At 43.0% G+C, this 24,050-nt stretch overlaps 2 protein-coding genes across 5 annotated transcripts in view; both read left to right on the forward strand.

The window, feature by feature from the left end:
* kmt2a (lysine (K)-specific methyltransferase 2A) overlaps positions 1–14,100 on the forward strand; it is a 36,864-nt gene extending 22,764 nt beyond the window's left edge. For 3 of the 4 annotated variants that reach the window (XM_068710592.1, XM_068710614.1, XM_068710606.1), the window contains exons 24-34: positions 55–201; positions 337–2,986; positions 3,096–5,660; positions 6,351–6,422; positions 6,502–6,728; positions 7,125–7,199; positions 7,296–7,470; positions 7,683–7,790; positions 7,971–8,051; positions 8,934–9,063; positions 9,186–14,100. In XM_068710592.1, coding sequence (XP_068566693.1) covers positions 55–201; positions 337–2,986; positions 3,096–5,660; positions 6,351–6,422; positions 6,502–6,728; positions 7,125–7,199; positions 7,296–7,470; positions 7,683–7,790; positions 7,971–8,051; positions 8,934–9,063; positions 9,186–9,461 — 6,506 coding nt within the window. In that variant the 3' untranslated portion in view covers positions 9,462–14,100. The remainder of the gene's footprint in view (positions 1–54; positions 202–336; positions 2,987–3,095; positions 5,661–6,350; positions 6,423–6,501; positions 6,729–7,124; positions 7,200–7,295; positions 7,471–7,682; positions 7,791–7,970; positions 8,052–8,933; positions 9,064–9,185) is intronic. The other variant, XM_068710600.1, reaches the window with a different exon arrangement.
* A 2,057-nt stretch (positions 14,101–16,157) lies between these two features.
* c1qtnf5 (C1q and TNF related 5) lies at positions 16,158–20,544 on the forward strand. The gene is made up of 3 exons (XM_068710626.1): positions 16,158–16,242; positions 18,799–19,034; positions 19,114–20,544. The coding sequence occupies exons 2-3, from the start codon at positions 18,812–18,814 to the stop codon at positions 19,632–19,634; spliced, it is 744 nt and encodes a 247-aa protein (XP_068566727.1). The 5' UTR covers positions 16,158–16,242; positions 18,799–18,811; the 3' UTR covers positions 19,635–20,544.
* Positions 20,545–24,050: the final 3,506 nt, after the last annotated feature.

Consider the following 24,050-nt stretch of genomic DNA (forward strand, 5'->3'; position numbering starts at 1 on the left):
AGGAACTGAATCTCAACTGTGTTTTGTGTCAATTTCGCCTTCTCGCTTAACTAGATTTTCCAGATCCATTTGAATCCCCAAGGCGCTCTGACACCCTTTCCCCAGCCAACACACCCAAGCTCAGGGTTTACACCAGGAACCGACACCCCAGCTACCCCCCTTGTCAGCGCTCACTAGGCCCCAGGCCCATGCCCTCTCCAGGTATAACTTTGCATTCCTCTTTTTGAATTACAGATCATTTTGATATTTCTTTCTAGAAATTAATTAAAATTTTAAGCAGTCCTGGCTTTTCACAGACGAGTCTCCATTTCAATTTCCATTTCTTTTGTTTTGTAGGAGGTACCTCTCAGCCCCAAAGCCATGAGATTGTGACGGTAGGAGACTCCCTGGTGAACCCCAGCATGCGAAATATTGACTCGCGTCGCCACAGCTCCCCTTCTCTCTCTCCTCCTCCCCACCAGCTGAACAGACAGAGAGTGGTGACCTCTCCACCTCAGGTTGTGTCACGACCCCTTACCTCACCCCCTCCCCTCATCCCCTCCCCTGCCAGAGACCCCGAAAAGTCCAAACACCTCAGCAAAGAATCAGCAAAGGGTCCAGTCCAGAGAGATGATGAAAAAGGTAGACTGTTCTCCACAGACAGAAATAGACCAAACAAAGACCAAGGGTTGAGAGATGCAGACAAGGGGAGGGTGTCAAGTCAGGACCAAGCTTCTAAGGACTCTGACAAGAATAGATCATCCAGAGAACTTGGGCAAAAAGACTCTGACAAGGGCGAAATGTCAGCCAAAGAGCCAGAAAAGAGGAGACCGTTGAGTAAAGACTTGGGTGTGAAAGAATCTGAGAAGAGACGACCGCCCAGTAGAGATTCAGAAAAGGGGAGACAAGTAAACAGAGACTCCGAGAAGGGGAGACAGACGAGCAGAGATTCAAGCAATAGCGTAACAGATAGAAGCAAATCATCCTCTAGAAATCCCAACTATAAGGACATTGAAAAAGCTCGGTCTCTAAGTAGAGATGCAGGGCTAAGGGACACTGAGAAGCAGAGACAGCACTGCAGGGAAACTGGAAAAGACTCAGGCCCAGGGAAAGACAGACCATCTAGCAGAGACTCTGACAAGGGTAGACCTCCCTCTAGAGATTCCAGTTATAGAAGCACAGAGAAAAACAAAGACTCTGGCTCAGGGAAAGATAATAACCCTGGCAGTCAGTCCAAACAGACTGGAGGTGAGAGTAAGAGCCCCAGACTGGCACCTGCAGGCTCAGGCCAGTCCTCCCCTCCTGCGGGCAACGCTGTTCTCACTGGTCAGCAGCGAGGCGGCAGCACCAAGCAGACCGACAAGCAAGGGAAACACGGAGGCAAAGACCAGGATGTTTCTGCAAGTGTGTTGCCTCGTCACCGGGCCACCCCAACCTCTAACATCACCCAGTCTAAGGACAAGCCCAGCTCAGGGAAGGAGAGTAGTAGTGGCACTGGAAATGTAATGCCAGCTTCGCTCCATAAGGACTCTGTTGTTGGGAAATCTGGCTCCCCACAGTCTTCATTTCAGAAATCCACTTCACGGAAATCAAATGATTACTCATCAGGTACGGCCACAGCAGCAGCTATGAAGCCCGTGTGGCCATCGAGGACACCAGCAGAAGATGACGTTGTCAAGCGAGGCTCCATGCACCCGGCCTCCACAGCTGCAGCCTCAGCTGCCAAAGAGAAACATCCCAAAATGAAGACGGCAGGCAGCAGAGAGTTGTCCAAAGACCGGGAAAGAGAAAAAACTCTCCAAAATAGCAACAGCAGCAACAAAATCCCCCTTCTCAACAATAATACTAAAGCTACTGGCAGCGCCAATGCACATGCTACAAACCCCAGCTCTCACAACAGCACAAATAGCAAAGCTCAAGTGCTTGGTAACAGCACCAAAGCCCACGGGAAGGCTCAGGGGGAAAAGCTTGAGAATCAGGGAGGGGACAGGTCAGTCTCAAAGAGCAGAGAAAATTACTCCTGTCCTGAGAGGAAGAACAGCTCCGGCCTGGACAACTTACAGCAGCTGCAACCGGCTGGTTTAGCTCCAGAGAAAGGAGTGAAGATCGCTTCCCAGTCTCACACCAAAACAACAACAACAACCAACCAGCTGCCATTGTCCACTAGAGAGAAAAAGAGACCAGTCAAACCCCCTGCTGTAACTCCACTAAAGACTGATATCAAGACTGACCCTAACGGGACCAGCACTGTTGGTGGTATTTCTTCCTCCTGTCCCACGACTACTACCTCCACTGTCTCACCTGCCGGCCAGGGGACCCGCCGCTCTGCCCGCTCCGCTCTCTTCTCCTCACCCTCTGCCAGCAACAGTGACAGTTCCGAATCGGACACTCGGACTCAGATGGAGGAGGAGGATTTGCGCAAGGAGCACTCACTCAGCGAGCTACGAGACCACCACAGCCTCCACACTCAAGGCACAGAGGACGAGGGCGATGGCCCAGAAGACGACCGAGGCATGGATGATAAACATCACGAGGATGACAGTGACGGGTCGGGGTCGGCGAAGCGGCGCTACCCTCGACGCAGCGCCCGCGCACGCTCAAACATGTTTTTCGGCCTCACGCCTTTCTATGGGGTCCGCTCGTACGGCGAAGAAGACCTTCCTTTCTACGGCAGCGGGGATGGAGCCGGCGCCGTGGTTAAGAGGAGGACCGGTGGCCGCAAGAAGTCCGCTGAGGGGCAGGTGGATGGAGCAGATGATATGAGCACCTCGTCTTCGTCAGTGGACAGTGGAGAGGACGAAGACAGCGCAATGAAACAGAGGGGCAAAGACCCCTACTACTACAACTTCACTCGAACAATAATAAACCCTGGTGAGGCCCTACCATCTATAGAAGGGATAGACCGGTGTCTGGGACGGGGATCCCAGCTTCAGCGCTTTCTAAAAGACGAGGAGCAGCAACAACAGAGGGCACAAGGAAAGGCTGAAGAGGACATGCTCAGTGCTCTGTAAGTACACACAATTATTTTTTATAAAAATGATTGTCTAGAAGTTAATTTGTGTTTATTTTCTCTTGTCTCTAATAATCCGGCATATTATCTTTGCTGTGTTTGACAGGACCTTAGGCAAGCAGCGTATTGGCCAGCTCGATGGTGTCGATGATGGATCAGAGAGCGACACCAGTGTCTGCACCACCACCACCACTACAGCCACCACTTCTTCCACGCCACATAAAAGTGCTCCTAAGAGAAGGGGCAGAGAAAGACACACCGAGAAGCCTGACGCCCATGACTCGAGCAAGGAGGCTGACAACAGCGGTGGAGCTGTGAGCGGCAACACGCGGGAAGGCAGAAAGAACCAGAAAGAAAACTGTCTTCCTCTTGGAGGCGGGGTCAAGTCCCAGCCGCAGAGTCAGGGTCAGGATCCTCTCGAGGCCCAGCTCTCCCTCAGCACAGACCTGCTTAAATCAGACTCCGACAACAACAACAGTGATGACTGTGGCAACATTCTGCCATCGGATATCATGGAGTTTGTCCTCAACACACCTTCCATGTCAATGCAGGCTTTGGGTCAGCAGTCTGAGCCATCCTCCTCAGAGCTGCTCCTGGATGAGGGCTATGTTGGAGTGGATGTCAACCGGCCCAAAGACATACTGTTTGATGACTTTTCCCAGCAGCTGCCCAGTGCTGAGAGTGGAGCTGTAGTTGAGAGTAGTGTGAATAGCTCCATATCTGTAGAGGAGCCATATCTTCCTTTGGAGCTGCCTTCTGATCTCTCTGTGCTGACCACACGCAGCCCCTCTGTCAACGCCAGTCAGAACCACACTGCCGGGAGTCTTATCTCAGATACCTCAGACCGCACCATGCTGGGCTTGACTTCTGACCCAGAGACGATCCGTGGAGAAAAGAGCGGGGACAAGAAAAGAGCAGGGCCAGGTGTGTCTCCGTCGGAGAATGAGGCTGCAACTTTGGGAAACAGGGACACGCAGGTCACAGAGGGTCACATGACTCCTGAGCAGTTTATTCCCAGCCCTGCCATTGGCCAGGTGGTTGAATCTCCAGGTAACCAGGATGTTCCCAGGAGTTCTGGTACCCCTGGTTTGCCAAGTTCACCCTCCCTGCCTCTTCAGGGTCAGAAGTACATCCCGGCATCAGCTGCAGCTGCAGGCAGCCCAAGTACAGTTCCTGGCCCAGGGCCATCCCAGACTCAGGTTTCCAGCCCAGCAGTCCTCAAAACAGGCCCCGACAAACTCATTGTGGTCAACCAGCAGTTCCAGCCTCTCTATGTTCTCCAGACCGTCCCTAATGGTGTCGCACAAACAATGAGTGCCGCAGGAGTGATGGACGCTAGCTCTTCAGCTGTGCTGAGCTCTATGACACTTACCACAGGGCTAAATACGGCTTTATCTACAGCCCAGTCAATCTTTCCTGCTGGTGGCAAAGTCCTGGGCACCATGGCTCACCCCTCCCAGATTCACACTTTTACAGGAACCACACAGACGGGCTTCCAGACAGGAATCCCCAGCACCACCTCAGGGCTTCTCATCGGGTTGCCCCACGACCAGCCCCAGATCCTGGTCTCGGAGGCTGGTCGGCCGCACGACCTGTGTCCCGGTGTTGCCATAGTGTCCAGTCCTTCCTCCCAGACTGTACTCGCATCTGCTCACGGCAAGAAGAGGCCCATCTCTCGTCTTCAGCCAAGAAAAAGCAAAAAGCTGGCCCGCTCCCGTAGCCAGCCTACTCTGGCCCCATCTGAAGTGGGCCCTCCCAACATGACGCTCATCAACCTGTCTTCCCCTCAGATTACTGCCAGCATCTCTGGCCAACCTGGTGGCCTGGTTGAGTTAAGCACCCTCTCCACTTCTCAGCGCAAGGTCCCCAATATTATCAAGAGACCAAAATCGGGTGGAGTTATGTACTTGGACCCCACTACTCTCCTTCAGCAGAGGATTCCTGGCACTGGCCAGCCTGGTATCCTGGGCCATGATTCCTCCACTCACCTTATTCCTTGCACAGTCTCTGGCCTCAACCCCAGTCAGTCAGTGCTAAATGTTGTGTCTGTGCCCTCTAGTGGTGCGACTGGCCTTCTCGCACCAGGAACGGTCTCCCTCTCCACCCCTGTCCTCAGCTCTACGGAGATCACAGGGCCAATTAGCAGCCTCCTGTTCAAAGCCGGTCCACATGGCTTGGGCCTTCAATCAGCAGGGGGTCCACTGATATCACACATCAGCTCCTCCGTGCAGACATCTATTGCCAGCAGCATCTGCGTCCTGCCCTCCCAACAGACTTTCAGCATGGCTGTGAACCGGCAAGGAGAGACAGAAGTTAGTAATATCCATTTACAGCACCATTCCCAGCATATTAGCAGAGCCCAGACTTTGGACTCCAGTCCAAACACCACTGTTACGTTAGCCACCTCGCTAAGCCCCGCCAAGAGACGTGTTGTTGGAGTGTTCACCCAAACACAAACCTCTGCACACTCCCAGAGCAGTAGAACAACTCCCATCTCCAGATCATCAGAACAAAGGGCGCCTAACTCCACCACTTTACGAGCAGAAAAGGGCAAACCGAAATCAAAAAGGAGCAGGCAGAGTCCAGACATAACCAGTGTGAAAAAGCTCAAGGCCTCTCAGACAGAGGAGCATCAAAGCAACCCTGCAGGACGACATCACTCGAAGCCAAGGTGAGACGGTTGTTTTTCTGGCTGCTTGAGATGTATTGTGTTTTTGGTTTATTTCTATTTACATGAAGAAATGGGAAAAAAATGTTTTGTCATGATGAGATACGTCCGTACAATCATGAAAAAAACCTGGAAAAGTCATGTAATTAGAAAATAGCAATACCTAGGTCTGGACATTTTGGAAAAATATAAGAAGCCTGGGAGTTTTGGAAAAGTTGTCTTCATTTCAAGCCCTGAATACACATTCTTTTTGAAGGCACCAGCTTGCCTTTTCAGGTCATATTCCCCGACAGCCATTGCTTGTCATTCATTTTAGTTAAGATATACTTTGGTGAATTTTGACTTGGATTTTCATTCTTATTTTTTCATGTATGCACAGACGTTTAAAAAAATGTATTGTCATACAATTTTGCTTCAAAATTCATTGAAGTGTATTGTTGAAAACTCTGATTATAATGAATTGCGAGTACAAGAACAGGAGTGTGTGTGTGCTTTATTCTTTAGATGCTTTTTTAAAACAAACATATTGTTTGTACAACATTTATGTTTTCAGTCACTGTACTATAACATAGTTTGGTTTGTGAAATATCTCATCTTAACTGAATCTATATTTCCCAATTGGTCCCTAAAGTACTTGTGCGTAAAATGTATTACATATACATTATATAAAATACATTTTATCCTCTTTGCAAGCAGTTCCAAAGAGCTGAGTTCCCCCGAACCCATGGACACGGGCAAGCCTGCAGACAAGGCGACCAGCAAGAGGTATGGGGTCATCCAGGCTAGGTGCCCATTTTCATACTTTATATATTGACGAGTTCTAATGCCTGTAATCATTTTCCAGTGTGCTTGGTAAAAAGAAGACATCTGAAAGCCCTGTGTTACCGGTGAAAGTAGTGGGCAAAGACAAACCATCTGCAGCTGGTGGAGCAGGGTCTCTTTCTGTGGCTTCACCACCCGACCAAGACGGCAACAGCAGGGATACCGGCCTGGATAGCAAACCCAAGAAGGGCATCATCTTTGAAATCTGCAGTGAGGACGGCTTCCACATCCGCTGTGAGAGTATCGAAGGTCAGAGAAAGGGACTTTGTTTCTGTGCAAATATGCCTTTGGCAAAAAAGTCATGTAACATGTGCTTTTAAAGTTTGTATAGCTATATTGAGTAGCTTGTTGCCCATAAATATAGAGCACAGGACTGTTTGCAGTCACAGAGAAACAATGTCATCTTTGTTGCAAAGTGTTTAGACACCATTTTAATTAAAATCATTACTTTAGATACAAAATATACCTTACTTCCTGTCTGCACTTGGTGTTTTTTGTCAGAACTAAAGAATAACTGTAATTACAATATAAAAGGTTATATTTCACATATATACTTCACATGTATTCATATAAAGGTGATAAAAAAAAAGATTAGAATAAGAGCTGTTAGAGTGTGCTCTGAACTGCCGTGTCCTAACTTGACAGAGGCTTGGAAATCCCTGACTGATAAGGTGCAGGAAGCTCGCTCCAATGCACGACTCGAAGAGCTCTCTTTTGAAGGTGAGATATCACTCTGACGACACCGCAAAACAAAGAAAAATAGGTGCGTTGTTGTGTGTATGCTAATGATTCATTGCGTCCCTTTGCTCCTCCCAGGTGTGAATGGATTGAGGATGCTGGGAGTTGTCCACGAGGCAGTGGTCTTCCTGCTCGAGCAGCTTTACGGCTCCAGACACTGTCGGAGCTACCGCTTCCGCTTCCATAAACCAGAGGAAACCGATGAACCTCCCATCAACCCCCACGGGTCAGCTCGTGCAGAGATCCACCACAGGTCAGGAAGGAACCCACACACACACATACGTATACACGTGTCTATAAGACATGGATAGACAGATTGGGTTAATCACTCATTGGACAATTGGAAAACCAAGAACCTTCTTTCTGACTTTAATGCTCCTTATTAAAATAATGTTTTTAATCAAACTTGTAACCAAACCTGTTTGTGTTTCTGACGGCTGCCTATCACACCTGTTTGCCTTCCAGGAGGTCTGTATTTGACATGTTCAATTTCCTGGCTTCAAAACACCGGCAGCCTCCTGAGTACAGGCCGCAAGAAGACGACGACGACGAAGGGCAGCTCAGGACTGCCAGGTCAGTTACTGCGCCCACAAGATTTGTTATTTATTCACAGTCATTACAATCTGCCATTGTGCTGCTGCAACACATGAGGATCTTGAGGATCTTGTCTTACATTATCTGGCCTGATCTTATTATCTGAAATTTAGAGTTAACAGTTATAAAATATAATTTTGACACTTGTTTTTGTTGCAGGCGTGCTTCCATGGAGCTACCACTGGCTGTGAGGTTCAAACAGCTCAAGGCCACCTCTAAGGAAACCGTTGGAGTCTACAGGTTAGATCGGAGTGGCTTAAATCATTTATAAATCATTTACAATTAGGTGGATGAAAAGTTCCACAAGACGTAGATGATGTTCAATAGCTGGGTTTAAACAAAAAACTTCCTGGTAATTACTTTTCAAGGAACTAAAAGGTTCTTTCAGACCATTGTTGTCTGTATTTCCAAAAACCAGAAAGACCGATGAGGGCTGCTGGTGGTCACAAGGATAAACACACTCTGCAGCCTGCAGTTCAGTGTGGCTGCATATTTCATCTAAAAATCATGTAGGGGGGGAAACAACCTTGGTTTTATCTCACTGCGACAACATTTACTGCTGCTTAGTATTTACTGCTGCTTGTTGGATGTAATGAATGAAATGCATGTGGTGAAAATGAAATTAAGACCGTCTGTCTCCACAGTACATCATCTGTTGAGTGTTTGATGGTTATTTATTTGTGCTTTAGAACGTAACCGGCATGAAACAATCAGACATCATTCGCAGCACTGCTGCATGATGTCTCTCTCTACTCGCTCTCTTTTTCTCTGTCTATTTTTAAAAATACATCAGGAAGCCAAAATTAAAGTCTAAATTTAGTCTCCGGGAACTTAATTGAGACCCTGGTCTCTGTGGTTGAAACGCAGTGAGTTCCCCAAAATGTTCCTAGTCCCTGGGGAAAGTCCTGTGGTCAAAAAATGAAATTTTGAGACATTTCCTGTTGAATTTCACTGTCACATTTACCTTTGTCGTTTACAATAATGAGTCAGTTGTGGTTGTCCATGATCTTGATAAACTTGAAGGTATAAAAAAGGGCAGATGGCCTAAACAAAATCAACATCTCCATATGCAGGCTAATGCCATTACTGGGATTCAATTCCAAAATCTGTATCCCTCTGCAGGTCTCCCATTCATGGCCGAGGTCTGTTCTGCAAGAAAACCATTGATGCAGCGGAGCTGATCATTGAATACTCGGGAAACGTTATTCGGTCTGTGCTTACTGACAAACGGGAGAAATATTACGACGGAAAGGTGAGCTCTAGGGAATGAACTTTGAGTTAAAAATGTATTAGTTTGATGAACTTTAACAATGCAATAAACCTTGGGAGCATAATATAACATGCATAAAACCTCTGTCTTTCCTTTTCTCACAGGGGATTGGTTGTTACATGTTCCGCATCGATGACTACGAGGTGGTCGACGCCACGGTGCATGGCAACGCCGCCCGCTTCATCAACCACTCCTGTGAGCCCAACTGCTACTCTCGGGTCATCACCGTGGACGGCCTGAAGCACATTGTCATCCTGGCCTCTCGGCGCATTTACTGCGGGGAGGAGCTAACCTACGACTACAAGTTCCCCATTGAGGATGCCAGCAACAAGCTGCCTTGCAACTGCGGTGCGAAGAAGTGTCGCAAGTTCCTCAACTGATATCTGAACAATTGAAAGAGGACTGGTAGTCTGTTGAGCAGCAGTGCCACGGCGTTCCGAGGTCCTCCCTACTGGGGGTTTGCCGTGGCACCGGCTGTATGTCGGTTTCCTGGGTCCGGTCCACGTAGGACCACCGCTGCCAACAGGACGCCGGCTCTGTCGGTGTTTCTGCTGCTGGTGTTGGTAGAACCCAGCAGAGGCAGCAGCCGTGGGTCGTACTGTACATACAGGAAGGGCCATTTCTGGAGGAGGGGCCACTTGTAGAAATTCAAACATATTGTGCCTCCTTTTGTCTCATTTACATTTGGCACGGGAAGTTTCGCCTTCAGAGGTGAGTTATGAAACGGTTTGAGCCTTCACAGCATTGCAATATACAGTAATAACTTTAATTTACATTTGGATGATAAAGTTACCCCTACATCATTTTTTTTACATTGGCCCATCCTCCTTCATTTTCTAGAAGTATGTTCTGGTCCACTAATGCTGAGAACATAGAAGAAAAAAAATTCAAGAACTTGGTTCCATTTTACACCAAAGTGCAATTCGTTGAAGGGACTTGGAACAGTAATTTTAATAGAAAGAAAAATTAGAAACTTGTTAGTATTTCTGTTATTTTTTGTTGTTTATTTTTATAAACCTCAGTGTCGGCTATAATTGATGCACATCTCCCTGTCTGAATGTGCCCTGATGCCTCCAGAGCCATTGTGATTTACTGAACCTTTCCCCCTTGTGTGTGTGCGGGCGTGCGTGCGTGCGTGCGTGTGTGTGTGTGTACATTTAACACTGTAAATAGGAGCTGCTTGTGAATAAGCAGCCTGAGAAGAGCTGTACCGGTGGAAACACTAGGGGGAGCAGTGGCCACAGAAAGGAAGAGAGAAAAAAAAGAGACACGGGTAGAAATGTAGATTTGTTTAAGAAAAGCAAAAAGGTTATTTTTGTCCGTTCGTGTAAAGGGTGATATCTGAGGTCGATACCATCCGTTGTACTTAAATTGAAGTCTGACAGCTTGGTAGCTATGTAGACGTGTTATTGATGGGATTTAAGCCTCTGGCCTGACAGAGCGAGGCAGCTAGAGATTCTGGTGGACTGACAGCCAAGGGACTGGAGAACCCTACTGATGTGCTTTAGTAGACATATTTATAATTGATTTTTGTGGAGCTGTGATCCAGATACAGCCGTGGATCTTACAGAAACATACAGACACGTGCATGCTGTTATTATCAAAAGCTGTTTTGGTAATTCATATAAGCTCGGACTTTTGAATCACGTTCCAAATTACAGCAGCAGAGAGAACCAAACATCACCCCCTTGAATTGACTTTTCACACAGCTTGTTTTCTTCTTGGCTTGTTGTGATAACCGTTACTTTGGAAAATGATTTTTTTATTTGTATTAAGTCTTTTTTTAGTCTTGTCTGTCATCTTTTTTTATTACGGACAGGGAAATATCATGCTTGCTTTTAAAAAAACAAATGTAAATAATGTATATTTTTCTACAAAAAGACTTACAAAGCACTCACTAGTGAATAGCACTTAATGATGGTATTTATATTTTTAAAGAATTGTATTTATTTTATTGCCATTTTTGTAGGAAATAGAGGTTTACAAACACTAATGCTTGGTCTCTATGTTTTGTATTCCGCTGCCTTTTCAAAGTTATTTTTTTGTTTTTATTTTTTAAATTCTTTTTTTATTTGTAGCCTGAATGTTTTCGTTGATTCCAAAGACTGACACTGGTCTGTGGCTTGGTCCGTTGGGTTCAGTCCACCAGTTGCTCTTTTATCTATCCCGGGCCGTTTGGTCGGAGCTGATGTTATTTTTTATTGTTCCAGTTCTAGCTGGCAGTACGGCAGTCGTGAACTATTAATTATGCACTTGAGAGAGTTAAGATTGTTGATCCCTAGCAGATATCTCCTCTCTCCAGCCTTATTGTCCCCACACCACATCACACCGAGAATCAAGTCCACTTACAGGCTGCTGCTACCAGGCAGTCTTATCAAAATGTCACTAATCAACCAACAGGCTCACAGCCCAGTGGCACCTGTGTAAACTCCACCAGACAGTTGTGTCCCTCTGCAGACTAAAAACAAAGAGGTGCCTTTATTTTAACGCTATTCACTGTCCCCCGTCGAGCCAATCCATTTATTAAAGAAGCCACTTGATCCCGGTGACCACTCACCTGTGCTCACCAGCATTCAGAAATCACTTTTTACTCTCTCATTCACTGTCGTCGTGGTTTTGCCTTAGTTGTAAATGCCTCTTCTCTCTCACGAGCCTTCATGTCCTGGTCGGAATAATCGATTTAGAAGGTTTAGAATGACTGGTTTCACTATGCGACTAAAGTCAAAGTCTTTTGTCCCTTATTTTGAATTAATCTATTTATTGTTGTCCACCGTTCATGCCAACTTTGTTATCTCCTAAAGGCCGTTCGCAGTCGCTCCCACACTGCTTCTTGTTGTGAACTGAAAGAAAAACCCACACATGATTTGCACTTTAGCTGTGACACAGGCACTGAATAGACATAGGAAAGCTCTTTCTACAGACAGACAGACAGACAGACAGTACAGCTCCAATGCTGAAACCACAAGCACAGATGGTCACTGAGAATACTTTTGAGTTTGTGCATCAGGCCCCGATATATAACAACTGAGTTTGGTCATTTTTGGTTGGTCTTGATGACTCCTGAAAGAGACGTTTGATGCTCTAGCCAAGTGCACTTGACTTGTTTTGTTTTTTTCCTGCAACAAAGTGAAGGCAGGGACCACGCCAGCAGCCCTCTCCTTCCTGGAGGTGCAGTGTGTACAAACCTCGGCTGTACTTTTCCACTTAGGGCTCGAGATCAGGCGCCTCCCTGACCCTAAACTGACGGGCCGGCCTCCGTGGTTGTACGGCTGCACCGACGTCGGGCTCGCTGAGTTCAGCTGCTAAGGTCAACGATGAATGTATATTCCTTCATGTCACCGGATAATGTTGATGCTTTGTTGCCTACATTTGTTTTCAGTTCTTGTGTCGATAACCCCTGGTAGAGATATGAACAATATGTAGACGTGACCTCAAACTGGGCAGCAGCAGCAGTTTTCATTTCAGCACTGGGAATAATACTGAAGCGTGAACAGCAGTGGCATTTCTGTCTGCAGGACAACAAGTTCTTACTCGGTTAGCTCTACACTTCACGCTAGCGTCGGTGTTAACGTGTTTACCGATGCCAAGGGCTCCGTCTACGGCTCTCACTCCTCGAGATCCACTTCTGAATTTCCAGTGAACAATAAGTCATTTATTTCACTGTTAGACGGCATATATATATATATATATATATGTATATATATATATATATATACATATATATATACATATATATATATATATATATATACAATAAGGAAATGGTCTCCGTTTGTTTCTTTGGACTTCATTTTACCACGCCACACCAGTGGCCCTTCTCCGTCATTATCTGTAATTATAGTATAAATACATAACAATATTATACGGAAACATGCATAGCAATTTCTTGTACTTTAGTATCTATACAATATATGGAATGGACAGACAAACTTAGTTACAGTAGCAAAACAGCAGATTTATAACGGTTAATAGCAATGTTTCAATGTACTCTATAATGGTTTTGTGTTACAGTACTATCAGATGAAACTAACGTGCATCATTCTTTTGTATATTGATATCCAGTACCAGTTTTGCTGTGCCTGTGAGTGTTCCTTCGTCAATGAGGAGCACTGCAGTTTTGCTTTTCAAATCATTTTTTTCTGGAAAGGAATGTTTTTTTTTTTTTTTTTTTTTTAATGTGATGAGAAATGTAACTGTATTAATGTGGTTGTGAACTTCTTGAGGTCAGCCATTTAGTTTTTCCCCCTCCTCTCTGGTTGTTGTAGTGAATGTTTTTCTGTTTTTTTCTTTGTTCGTTTTAACAGGGACTTTTTAGACTTGATGTGGTATAAATTAAGAGTTTGGTCTGTGGAGACTGTCCAGGAGTTTTAACGATCCCACCAAAAATCTCCCATGTCTCCCTGACGACCTCTCTCGCCTCCGAAGCTTTTGTTGTACTTATCATGTACTGGTTTGTTTGTTTTTTAATAGAAAGTCATAATGCTGAGATAATGCTGATGTTGAAAACATTTAATTTATTTATTTTGTGCAACATCCACCCTGAATTGTTCTTTTACAAGTCAAGGTTTGGGAGAGGTCTGGCGAGTACGTAACATGTATTTGTAATTTTCTAATTGTTTCTTGTGTATAGAAGTTATCAGCCTAGGATGGGATGTGGTGTCACAGAGGGAGCGGAGGGAAGGACGTGCGGAAAAGAGGGATCATGGATCATGAACAGGCTTGTTTCTTATGCCTTGAATATACCTTTGTCTTATCAATATTCCTCCTGCTCTCTGTAATAATGGTATTCATGAGTTCAACAGTCATATTTTATCCCGTTTTAACAGTGTTCGTTCAATACACATCAACGAAATGAAGGAAAACCACCACAGTGAAAATAGACCACAAACTACTTGGTTGAATGTATAATTAGGAAACAAAGTTGTATATAAGTGTAAAAAGAAAAGTTTCTAATCATGTTTATTTTCTATGCACTTTTTTATTTAAGTGATAGTTTAAATAATAAACATGTCTCCTTTACTCTTTGTTGTCTCTTGCCTCATTTACTGAATTTATAAAGAAATTGACACTTAACGGGAACATTCAAGTAGTTTAAAGAACAAACTCAACATTGACTACTTTGTCGCTCTTCTGGAGGTTTTATGTTATATTATATATTAAACTCATTCAGTCAGTAATCTGTGGGCACCATAATGAGTTGTTGTAAAGGTCAAAACTGAGCTTTTTTTTCCATTCAAGCACAGATGTTTTGGGAAATAAGTGCATTGTCATGCTATATCCTTTTTAAAGAGGCACAGCATCTGTGTTCACAGCTCCTCCAGTTCAGGAAATGTTTTTTTATTTTGAAAAGTAGGGCTGTTTCTGAGTTCATGTCCAAACTAAAACTAAAAAGTTATTCAGCTAACCCAATCTCACTTTTTGCTCCAACTTTTTCACCGCCACCCACTAGAAATTTATTCCAATTGTTAGTTTGCCAAGTGGTCTAAATCAACAGTAAATCCTCGGAGCAGCAGTTTATGGACTTTAACAGGAAATTAGCAGACCCAGAATGTGCTGATTCAGGTGCTGCTAATTAAAAACATGCCCCCCACCCCCCCATAAAACCTAGTGTTTTAAACTTGGTGTTTTATTGTTAAAACACTAAGTAGACCCATGTGTTCAGTCAGAGCAGTTTCACTCTTTGTTCTCAGTGGGAACATACATGTCACAGCAAATACATATCTTATTATGTATAACTGTAGGGTGTGTGCACATTTTCATAGTCAAGTAAGAAGTCATTTTAATTGCCAATGGTTGTGTCAATAACACATAAAGATGTGTTGATTGTAATGACATGATTTACTGTGTAGTAATTAAACTATTAGACTTGGTGGTTGGCCTATGGGCCAAATCCAGCTCTTCAGCTAAAATGTTGGCCCCCTGACAAAAGCTGAAACTTTTCACTTTTATGACTTACAGTTTTTATAGCTTACATACTTTTTTCACAAATCTACGAAATGTAAATACAACCACCAATGTCTGTATGAATATCATATCGATCCGTTAAACAGTTGTTGAGACATTTCAGTCTGGACCAAAGTGGTGGACAGATTGATGTTGCATCCCCAGAGCCACTGACGCAGCTCGAAAATAAATGATTGTTGGATAGAAACTTATCTCAAACAGTTTAATCAGTCAATTACTTTCTAAATTATAAGCAACAAACATGTCGAGAACATGTAAACCTGTAAAACATTGGCCCATGGTCGAACATATTGCTGCCCTGTGTCACACTAAACACAGTCCTGCTCCGAGGCTTCATCCTGCTTATTTTCTGTTTTCGCTTCTCCCACAGAGATAAGACAATCCTCCGCCATCTCCAGTTTTGGCACCGTCCTGGTCTGTTTGGGGTCACTGCTGCACGATAACAGTGAAAACATGTATTCCTTGGCCCGAAATTCAAGGGAACTGCTGAATTCAACCAGCTCAAGTTTAGCTTCCTTGCCAAAAAGATATTAAGAGCTCTTGCTTTATTAATTTAACACTGCCACTGAAGGATTACAGGGAGTAGAGGATTACCGTCAGAGAGTCTCATCTGAGTGGGAGACTGATAATAGCATGATGTTATCTGGATGGAGCAAATTGCTTGGAGGCAGATAAAGAAAATCACAGAGTAGAGTAAAGACACTGTGATTGTATCTGTTTGCTTTTATGTCAGTTGATGTCTGTATTTATCTCTCTCTTTTGTCGTTTAAACTGTGGTGTTTTGTGTAAATAATCTCATGTAATAGAGCTCATTCTCTGCTGCAGTTTGATGTGGTGACTCTTGTCTTTTTCTGACCGCAGCCCTCTGAACTCTGAGGTTATGTCTTGGAGAGTTTCCCAAACACTGTTACGCAATCTCCCAAACATCGAACCCCTCCTTTCATATAGATTTAGTCAGAATGTTGTTTCGGAGTTGGTTATTTCTCTTTTGTTTGTGCTGGATTAACATCAAATATTTCCCTCTGTGTCCTCCCTGTTCTCTCTCCTCCCAGTTTCTAATTGGATTTCATTACCGTTTCCTTTCAGTTTTTCCCAGCCAGACGCTCTGGTTGGGAGGAACGGCTTTCACTGGGTTCTCTTTGATGCACTCAAACATCAGCAGCAGCGGCTCCAGAAGACTTCACACCACATCGTCTGGTAAGTTCAGTTTATTTTTTTTTCCTGATTTGTGTTCCTCTTCAGTGTTTCCAGACTCACAGGTGAAATCTACACATGCCATAGTGCAGAGTTGAGATATGTCTGAAGGCTTTAGTGTTGAGAAATGAAGTCTATTTTTCCCTTCAGAGCGACCAATAAAATGTAAAATAGTATGAAGTGCATCATTGTGTATTAGATATGACTGCTTGATGGAGCCAGTCTTCTTATAATCTAAAAATCTTAACCTGTTACGTAAGTAGTCAACTAAAGCGGTCTTATAATGTGGCGAAGTTAAAAGTACAATAATTTTCTCTGAAATGTAGTGGTGTAAACAAATAATGTAGCAAAAACTACTGTACAAGTACCACAACATTGTATTTAAGTACAGTACTTGAGTAAATGTGCTTTCCATCACCGGCTCATTGCATTATTCAGGTACAGGGTCAAAATAGAAGTGCAGCTCTGCCTGTTAGAGGGTTTCAGTAAATGTGGATAATATCTGTACACTTCAGCTGGTCTCAATATGCCCAAAACAGTTTCAGTCTTACAGAAACATCAAATCTTTGAACTGCCTGTAAAAAATGTATCTCAATCATCCAACATATATTACAGCAGCCTATGAAAAGGAAATGAAAATGAAAGTCTGACAAATCTGCAAATTATGAATATAAATTAAAAAACAAACTAGTATATACTGTAAGTATAAACTGAGTCAAAAGTGTTTGTAGTTGTACAGTTGACACTGTCGTCTACACATTAGTGGCCAATAAATGGTGGATTAATCTTTTGTTCGGTTATTGAAAACATTCATGTGGAGTGGACTGATGGCAGACAGCTGTTCAGACTCTCCATTATTTGTCCTCTTGTCTGCGCTCCTCTTCTGCCAGGAACGCTGACATGCGTTTCTCTCTCCCTCAAACTTTTTTCACTCACTGTTTCCTTCTGTTTTTATCCCTCCCCCTCCTCTCTCTTATTTTGCAGCTGTTGTGGATGCAAGCTTTAGATTCCAATTAGGAGACCTCCAGATAGATGACAAAAACAACCTCTTAGCGGTTCTCATCATTGTCACAAACCACAAACAGCAAGTTTTAACCATAAACATGGAGTCCACAAGAGAGCTGTGTATTGTTAGACAGCTGTGAGTCCTCCTGCTCAGCTCATCAGATCACTTTATGGTCCTGTGACGCCTGTCCTGCCGCCAGACAGACGGCCAAACAGGGCAACACGCCGTGGAGACGAGCTGACCAAAAACCTTGCAGGAAAACATACAGATTATATAGCAGTGCAATGTGAGACCTCTCACACTGTCCAGGCACGGTCAGAATGAGATTGAGGTTCACACACAAGCAGGAAAAAAGGATCAGACAGAAAGACAGAGAATTTGTTGATGACATTTTTAACTGTTGAATGTGGCTGTGAGTAGTTTCCGAGACGCCTGTCTGGTTTTCAGCATCTCATCAAACTTTTATTAGAAACATCTGTTTTGTCATCATATTTTTTCATGAAGACGTGATTAGTCATTAGCTCAGGAATTTGTATTACTTTCATTCTTCTGAATTGACTGAATGGCCCTCACAGAAACAAACTTTACTCATGCACTTTTATCTACATGGATTTTTACTTTGCACTCTCTGCAATTTTACCAATGTTTAATGTCAAACAATTAAATTATCTCCAGTTTAGGTTTTGAGTTGTTTATGTAAAAGTTAAATCAGTCGTGGATCATAGATGATGGTCTTTTCTGTTTGCATTATTTCATTTCTGGTAATCCCCCCCTCCCATCACTTCCCACCACGTGCTTTCCCTGAAGCAGAGCATGCTGTTCTTATTATCATGACTCTCAACCCATTATTCAAGAAAGCTGAATCACCTGTTGGAACCAAAAACTGCATTTGTGTTAATAAAAACAAGCTCCATGTGGGACTTAAATCTCCACTTATAGGCCTGTTTTGATATTTTTAAAGATTTGAGATATCTACCTGAGTAAAGAGGGACACTTTCATGAGACATCTGTGCTAAATTACTGGCTATTTCTTTACAGTTTTGGCAGTACTGACATCCAATGTGTAACAACTTAGTCATATAATATGGTTATTTCAGTTTTGTCCTCTAACCAAGTTAGGAATTTGTTGAAAAACATAAACTAGTGTTATGATAATTCATATTTTTTCAAGTAACAGGTCTTCTTGAGAGTCCTTAAATTCATGATAAATTCCCTCTAACTGCAACTAAACTGAAGCTTTCAATCCTGTGCCACAGCATATTTGTAGGTGAACTGAATTATACTGCAAGTCCTCAAATTATGTTGTAAAACACTCATTATAGTGTGTTTACACAATTTCAACATTTATATGTGCTCTTCTGGCATCTGTGATCTGATGATGTTTGATTTGAAGTGATGTTTATGTGGTGCACTCTTGTTTAACTGGATCATATTATCCCACTGTATGTAGTCCAGTTCAAACTTTGGTGTTAGTCATCCACAGACTTGTTTGTAACCCATAATGTTTCCTTTATCTTTGCAAGACTAAAATCTATTTATCTTTTCTCCTTCAGCCCTGACACTGCAATGACCTCCCTCTGGCTGTTGCACTCCCTCCTTCTCCTCCATGTCCACCTTTCCAACCAGTTAGAAGACAACAAGATCCCTCCCAGTCTGTGTACTGGTCACCCCGGTATCCCAGGCTCTCCAGGAGCTCATGGCAGTCCTGGTCAGCCAGGGAGAGATGGGAGGGACGGGAGAGATGCTGCTCCGGGGGAGAAGGGACAGAAGGGGGATGCGGGAGACCCAGGTGCTCTATGATTACATGTATTTATGTGTGAGTATGTGATACATGTCCGCTGTTGATGCTCATGTCTGTGCTCCTCCAGGTGAGACAGGAGTGCGAGGCCTGGCCGGAGACAGAGGTGACCCAGGAGTAAAGGGAGAGAGGGGACAGGCAGGAGAGTGCGCAGTGGCCCCCAAATCAGCCTTCACTGTCAAACTAGCCGAGGGCCACACTTTACCCCTCACTGTGGGAGATGCAGTCCGCTTCGACAAGGTTGTGATCAACGAACAGGGCGACTACAACACAGAGACGGGACGCTTCACCTGCAAAGTACCAGGAGTTTACTACTTTGCTGTCCACGCCACAGTCTACCGCGCCAGCCTCCAGTTTGACCTGATGAAAAATGCACACACAATGGCATCTTATTTTCAGTTCTATGGCAACTGGCCCAAACCGGCATCCCTGTCAGGCGGCTCCCTGCTCCACCTCGTCCCTGGCGACCAGGTGTGGGTCCAGATGGCTCTGTCAGAGTACAGTGGATTTTACTCCAGCACCAAGACAGACAGCACCTTCACTGGCTTCCTGGTGTACTCAGACTGGAAAAACTCTGCTGTGTTTGCATGACACGGGCTCATGAACCAAACAAAGTCATATCCTACTTTGGGAAATGATCCACAACCTGTTTTTTGTTTGCTTATTTCAGTTTTCTTATTGAGAAGTGAATGGGCCATGACTTGGTGCATCTGTATTTGTGTAATGAGTATAAAACACACCAGACAATGTTACCTGAATGGCACATACCGTACTGGTGAGGCGTGAGGTACATACACTGTTTATTCAGTGTCTGTTCTTCAATTGCAGCCTTCAAACTGCTGTGACACTTAATTCTTGTAACAGATGTTGTGAAAGCAGCATCCAGCCTACTCCAGGCCACAAATTCAAACAGCTTTTATGTTATTATTGCGCTTTGTTTCCCGTCAATACCTGCGCAGCAAACATGAAGAATGAATAAACCATCTTAGTTTTTAAAACACACACATAAATGACATATTTTTGGCCATAAATACCAATTCACACTGTGTGAGGGGATCAGTTTTACTTATCCCTGCATTAAAACTCATACTTAACTTTAACTATGTATGTATCATCGGCAAAATGTACTTAAAGCATTTAATATCAAATTGTTAATACTGAAGTATCAATGTATAAGTGACATTGTTATACTGTTGAAGCTGGTTTAGGTGGAGCTAGTATTAGTTACCTTGTATACAGTTATAGATAGATGTTTTGGGATAGTGGTGTCCAACCTAGGGGTTGAGTCCCCTCCAAAGGGTCACAAGATGAATCTGAAAGATTGTGAGAGGAAAGATTATGATGCAGAAATGATATGTTTGTCTGATTAAGCCTTAAATTGTTATTCAAATGAGACCATCTGAGAAGTTTTAGATGGTAAATCCTCTCTGCAGGAGCCGGTAACAACTTAAAGACAAAATGGTCAATAAAGGGTTGTAAGAGGTCACAAGTCAAAAAATTATGAACCAGTGGTTTAATCTTTAACAATGCATCATATTTTATAAGATCATCACATGTTTTTAAAATCTAAAATCTTAATCTGAAAAAGGAACTAGTAGCTATAACTATAAATAATGTAGTGCGGCAACACTTTTACTTTCTGAAATGTAATGGAGTAGAACTATAAAGTAGGATGAAATGGAAATACTCCAGTAGTACCTCAAAAGTACTATGATTGAGTAAATGTACTTTGTCACTTTCGACCATTGCCAAATTGGTCAACTTTGACTTGGCATTTATATCAATTGAATCCACCCGATACTTCCAACTTTTTGGTTTCCATTCCCAAAGGCAAAGCACAACTGAAGTAAATACCATAATGAAAACGTCTGGAAATGATTGATTTTCCACTGGATTTACACTGTTTACTTCGGCCTAATGGTTTCACCAAATGCTGTGAGACTCTCCAGCTACACTTCAACACTGTGAGCTGGTTGATGTAAGTCACATCCTTCTTTCCGTCACGGATAATAGTTTAAAACAATGATAAGTTCCCAGTTTACTGAGCTGAGTCTCTCCCATCGTCTCTTGACATCTTTCTTGAGGCATGGGTTGTTTATTTAGGAGGGTAAACACTGACAAAACCAGAACCCAAGTAATGTCGTGTGCCTGTGAAGTACACTACCTCACACTTGAGGAAATGTTATTTTCCCTTCACTCTCTGAGACTCCTACACATAATTAAGCCTTAAATATGTCCTCATAAGTGTTCCCTCTATGATAGAATGAGAGAAGGAGGGAGTTGATCAATCTTCCCCTGGAATCAGCCAGTATTTTCCATTAGTTCACAGCCTGTAAATCGCTCTGTTTGAAGCTGATGGCCAAGCAGTGACATCAATCCCTGAAATACTGAGCTCTCATTGGTGAGTGTCTGTGGCGAAGAAAAGCAAGAGTTTGACATATAAAGCCTTGATGCAGATACAATGTAGTTGATATGGTGAGACACTGTGATAGACAACATGCACTATAGGCCACCCACTGTAAGATATGTTTGACAAGCCGCCAAAGTGTCTGTAAACTCTATTCATTTCTCATTTTATTTAAGTTCATATTATATTTTTTGTACATGTTATGTCTTTACATCATGCCCAAAAGATTGTTTTAAAAGAAATACTTAAACATTTCTACCCCAAAATACACATTATTAGACATTTCAACAATCTTGCTGTTGCCATAAGACAGGCAACCAGTGGATACAGCAAATAGTCCAGAACACACACATTTGTTTGTTTTTACACATTGTTTTTTTTTTTTACATCCCAAACAAATGACATTTAAAGTGTTAATTAGTGAGTTTTAGAGGTTTTGTCACCTTTGGGCAGAGCCAGGCTGTTTCCCTCTGTTGCCAGTGTTTGTGCTAAGCTATGCTAATTGGCTGCTGGTGGAAACACACTTGAGAGTAGTTTTGACCTCTCCGAACTAACTCTTGGCAAGAAAGCAAACAAAGTGTATTTCCATTAACTATGCTGTAAAGCCTTTTCCACACTACCAAGGACTAGCATATATACTTTAAATCACTTTAGAAACACTTTAAAAAAATATTGACTTAAAGATAAAAAGAAAAACCTGTAATTTGTGTGTATTTTTAAAATACAAACTTCTCCTCAGGTGGATGATCCCCAAATTACCAGAAACAATAGGACGTCTTTGTCCTCAATGAGAGGCTATCTCCAAAACAAAATTAAGATATGTGTACATGAATTCTGATCCTTTAAAACTAAAATAGGATTTGACGACAAAGACATTCCTGATAAACACAGGGAGTCATACAGCTAAAGTCTAGAGGAAATATGCTGTCACCAACTACATTATTCTCAGTCACTTGGTTAAGACGGTTCATCTGTAGTTGGAAGTGCTACTTTGTCCAGCAGGGGACAGTGGTGTATCACTGTTCAGCAGCTAAAACGTTGTCTGTAGAGATAGATAGATAGATAGATAGATAGATAGATAGATAGATAGATAGATAGATAGATAGACGTATACTTTATTTATCCCCAGGGGGAAATTTGCACAGTAAAATAAAAATATTAAGTACGGAAAATGCACAATATAGACAATACAATAAAATAACAGTGCAGAACCTATTACATTTAAAGAAAATAAAGTAATAAAAAATGCACAGTATATAAAATAAAATAAAATGGTATTAAATTAACTAAGTAGGAAAACTAAACTAAACAGTAGTGCAAAAGATCGCCAACAGCGCCAACAACAGTGTAGCGGTGTTATAGTTATTTGAAGGAAGATTTGGCCAGAGGTGATTTATTGTAGAGTGTTATTGCAGAGGGCAGGAATGTTCTCCTGTACCTGTCCTTGTGACAGCAGAGCTGGATCATTCTGTTGGAGAAAGTGCTCCGCTGTCCCTGCAGTAGGTGGTGGAGAGGGTGATCTGGGTTATCTAATATGGATAATAGTTTCTTCAGTGTCCTTCTCTCCACCACCTGTTCCAGATAGTCTTGTTTGCAGCCAATGATGGAGCCGGCCTTCTTAACCAGTTTGTTAAGTCTGTTGGTGTCTCCGGTTCCAATGCTGCTCCCCCAGCAGGAACATCTGCATAGGAAAGTATCACGTATCATCACTCTGTACTTCACATTATGGAAGACTAATCATTCCATCCATCTGTATCAACAGTCTGTGAGACCTGAGGTGACTTTGTGATGTGTGGCTGTGCTTGAAAGAAGCCTGAACTGTCTGCACACACACAGATTTGTGTGGTATGAATAACAACAGCTATGACTTTGTATTACATTTTTAAATGCATTTAAACTTAAATATTACTTCTCATATTCTAGTTTTCCACAGGATGTACAAGTAATCTTTACGAAACACTTTTGTTGGTCTTTTGCATGTTATTGTTGGACTAGAATTTTTACATCAACGGTACATAAAATAGATCATTGTTGAAATATTGGACTGAGCAAATACTGAACCGTAGACTACAGTTATGCTGTTATGTCAAAACCAGGAAAAACATATTTCATTTGTAAGGTAATCTCTGAGAAGATTTCCAAAATGAAAAGATGTGCAGTTCAGTCTTTTGAGAATATTTATTGAATCAGATATTCATGGTGTTCAGGATGCTTCAATGGCCTGTTTTACTGCAAATAGTCTCTTTCAGTCGAAGGTGAAAGTTCAAGTAGCACGGAAGGCTCCTACAACGAGCCCTCTGACCTGATGGCTATCATCCAGCTTTAATCTCCATGTGGCGCATTCATCACACAGTGCATTTATTAAAGACTGTCAGGATTATCTGGATTACTTATAACAAACCTCTTAATTACAGTTGAGTCAGAGTTGGGTGGAAGCCAGCACTAATGAGCTGCCTGTCTCCTCTTTATCTCTTTACGTTGCTGGCAAACTCTTGTTTTCCATCTTAATTCAACGGCACCGTATCCTCTCTATTCTGTCTTCTCTTACCTTTTGTAAAGCTCAAGATTATATCTAAATATTTATACATATCTATGTATGA

This window comes from Cebidichthys violaceus, unplaced genomic scaffold (genome assembly GCF_023349555.1).
Source record: "Cebidichthys violaceus isolate CVI_PGR_0920_01 unplaced genomic scaffold, fCebVio1.0.p SCAF_1, whole genome shotgun sequence".
NCBI lineage: Eukaryota > Metazoa > Chordata > Actinopteri > Perciformes > Stichaeidae > Cebidichthys > Cebidichthys violaceus.

Excerpts from the sequence above, each read along its gene's own strand:
- c1qtnf5 (XM_068710626.1), top strand. The coding sequence starts at position 18,812 with ATGACCTCCCTCTGGCTGTTGCACTCCCTCCTTCTCCTCCATGTCCAC. Across the intron at positions 19,035-19,113 it reads GGGGGATGCGGGAGACCCAG|GTGAGACAGGAGTGCGAGGC; the intron begins GTGCTCTATGAT and ends GTGCTCCTCCAG.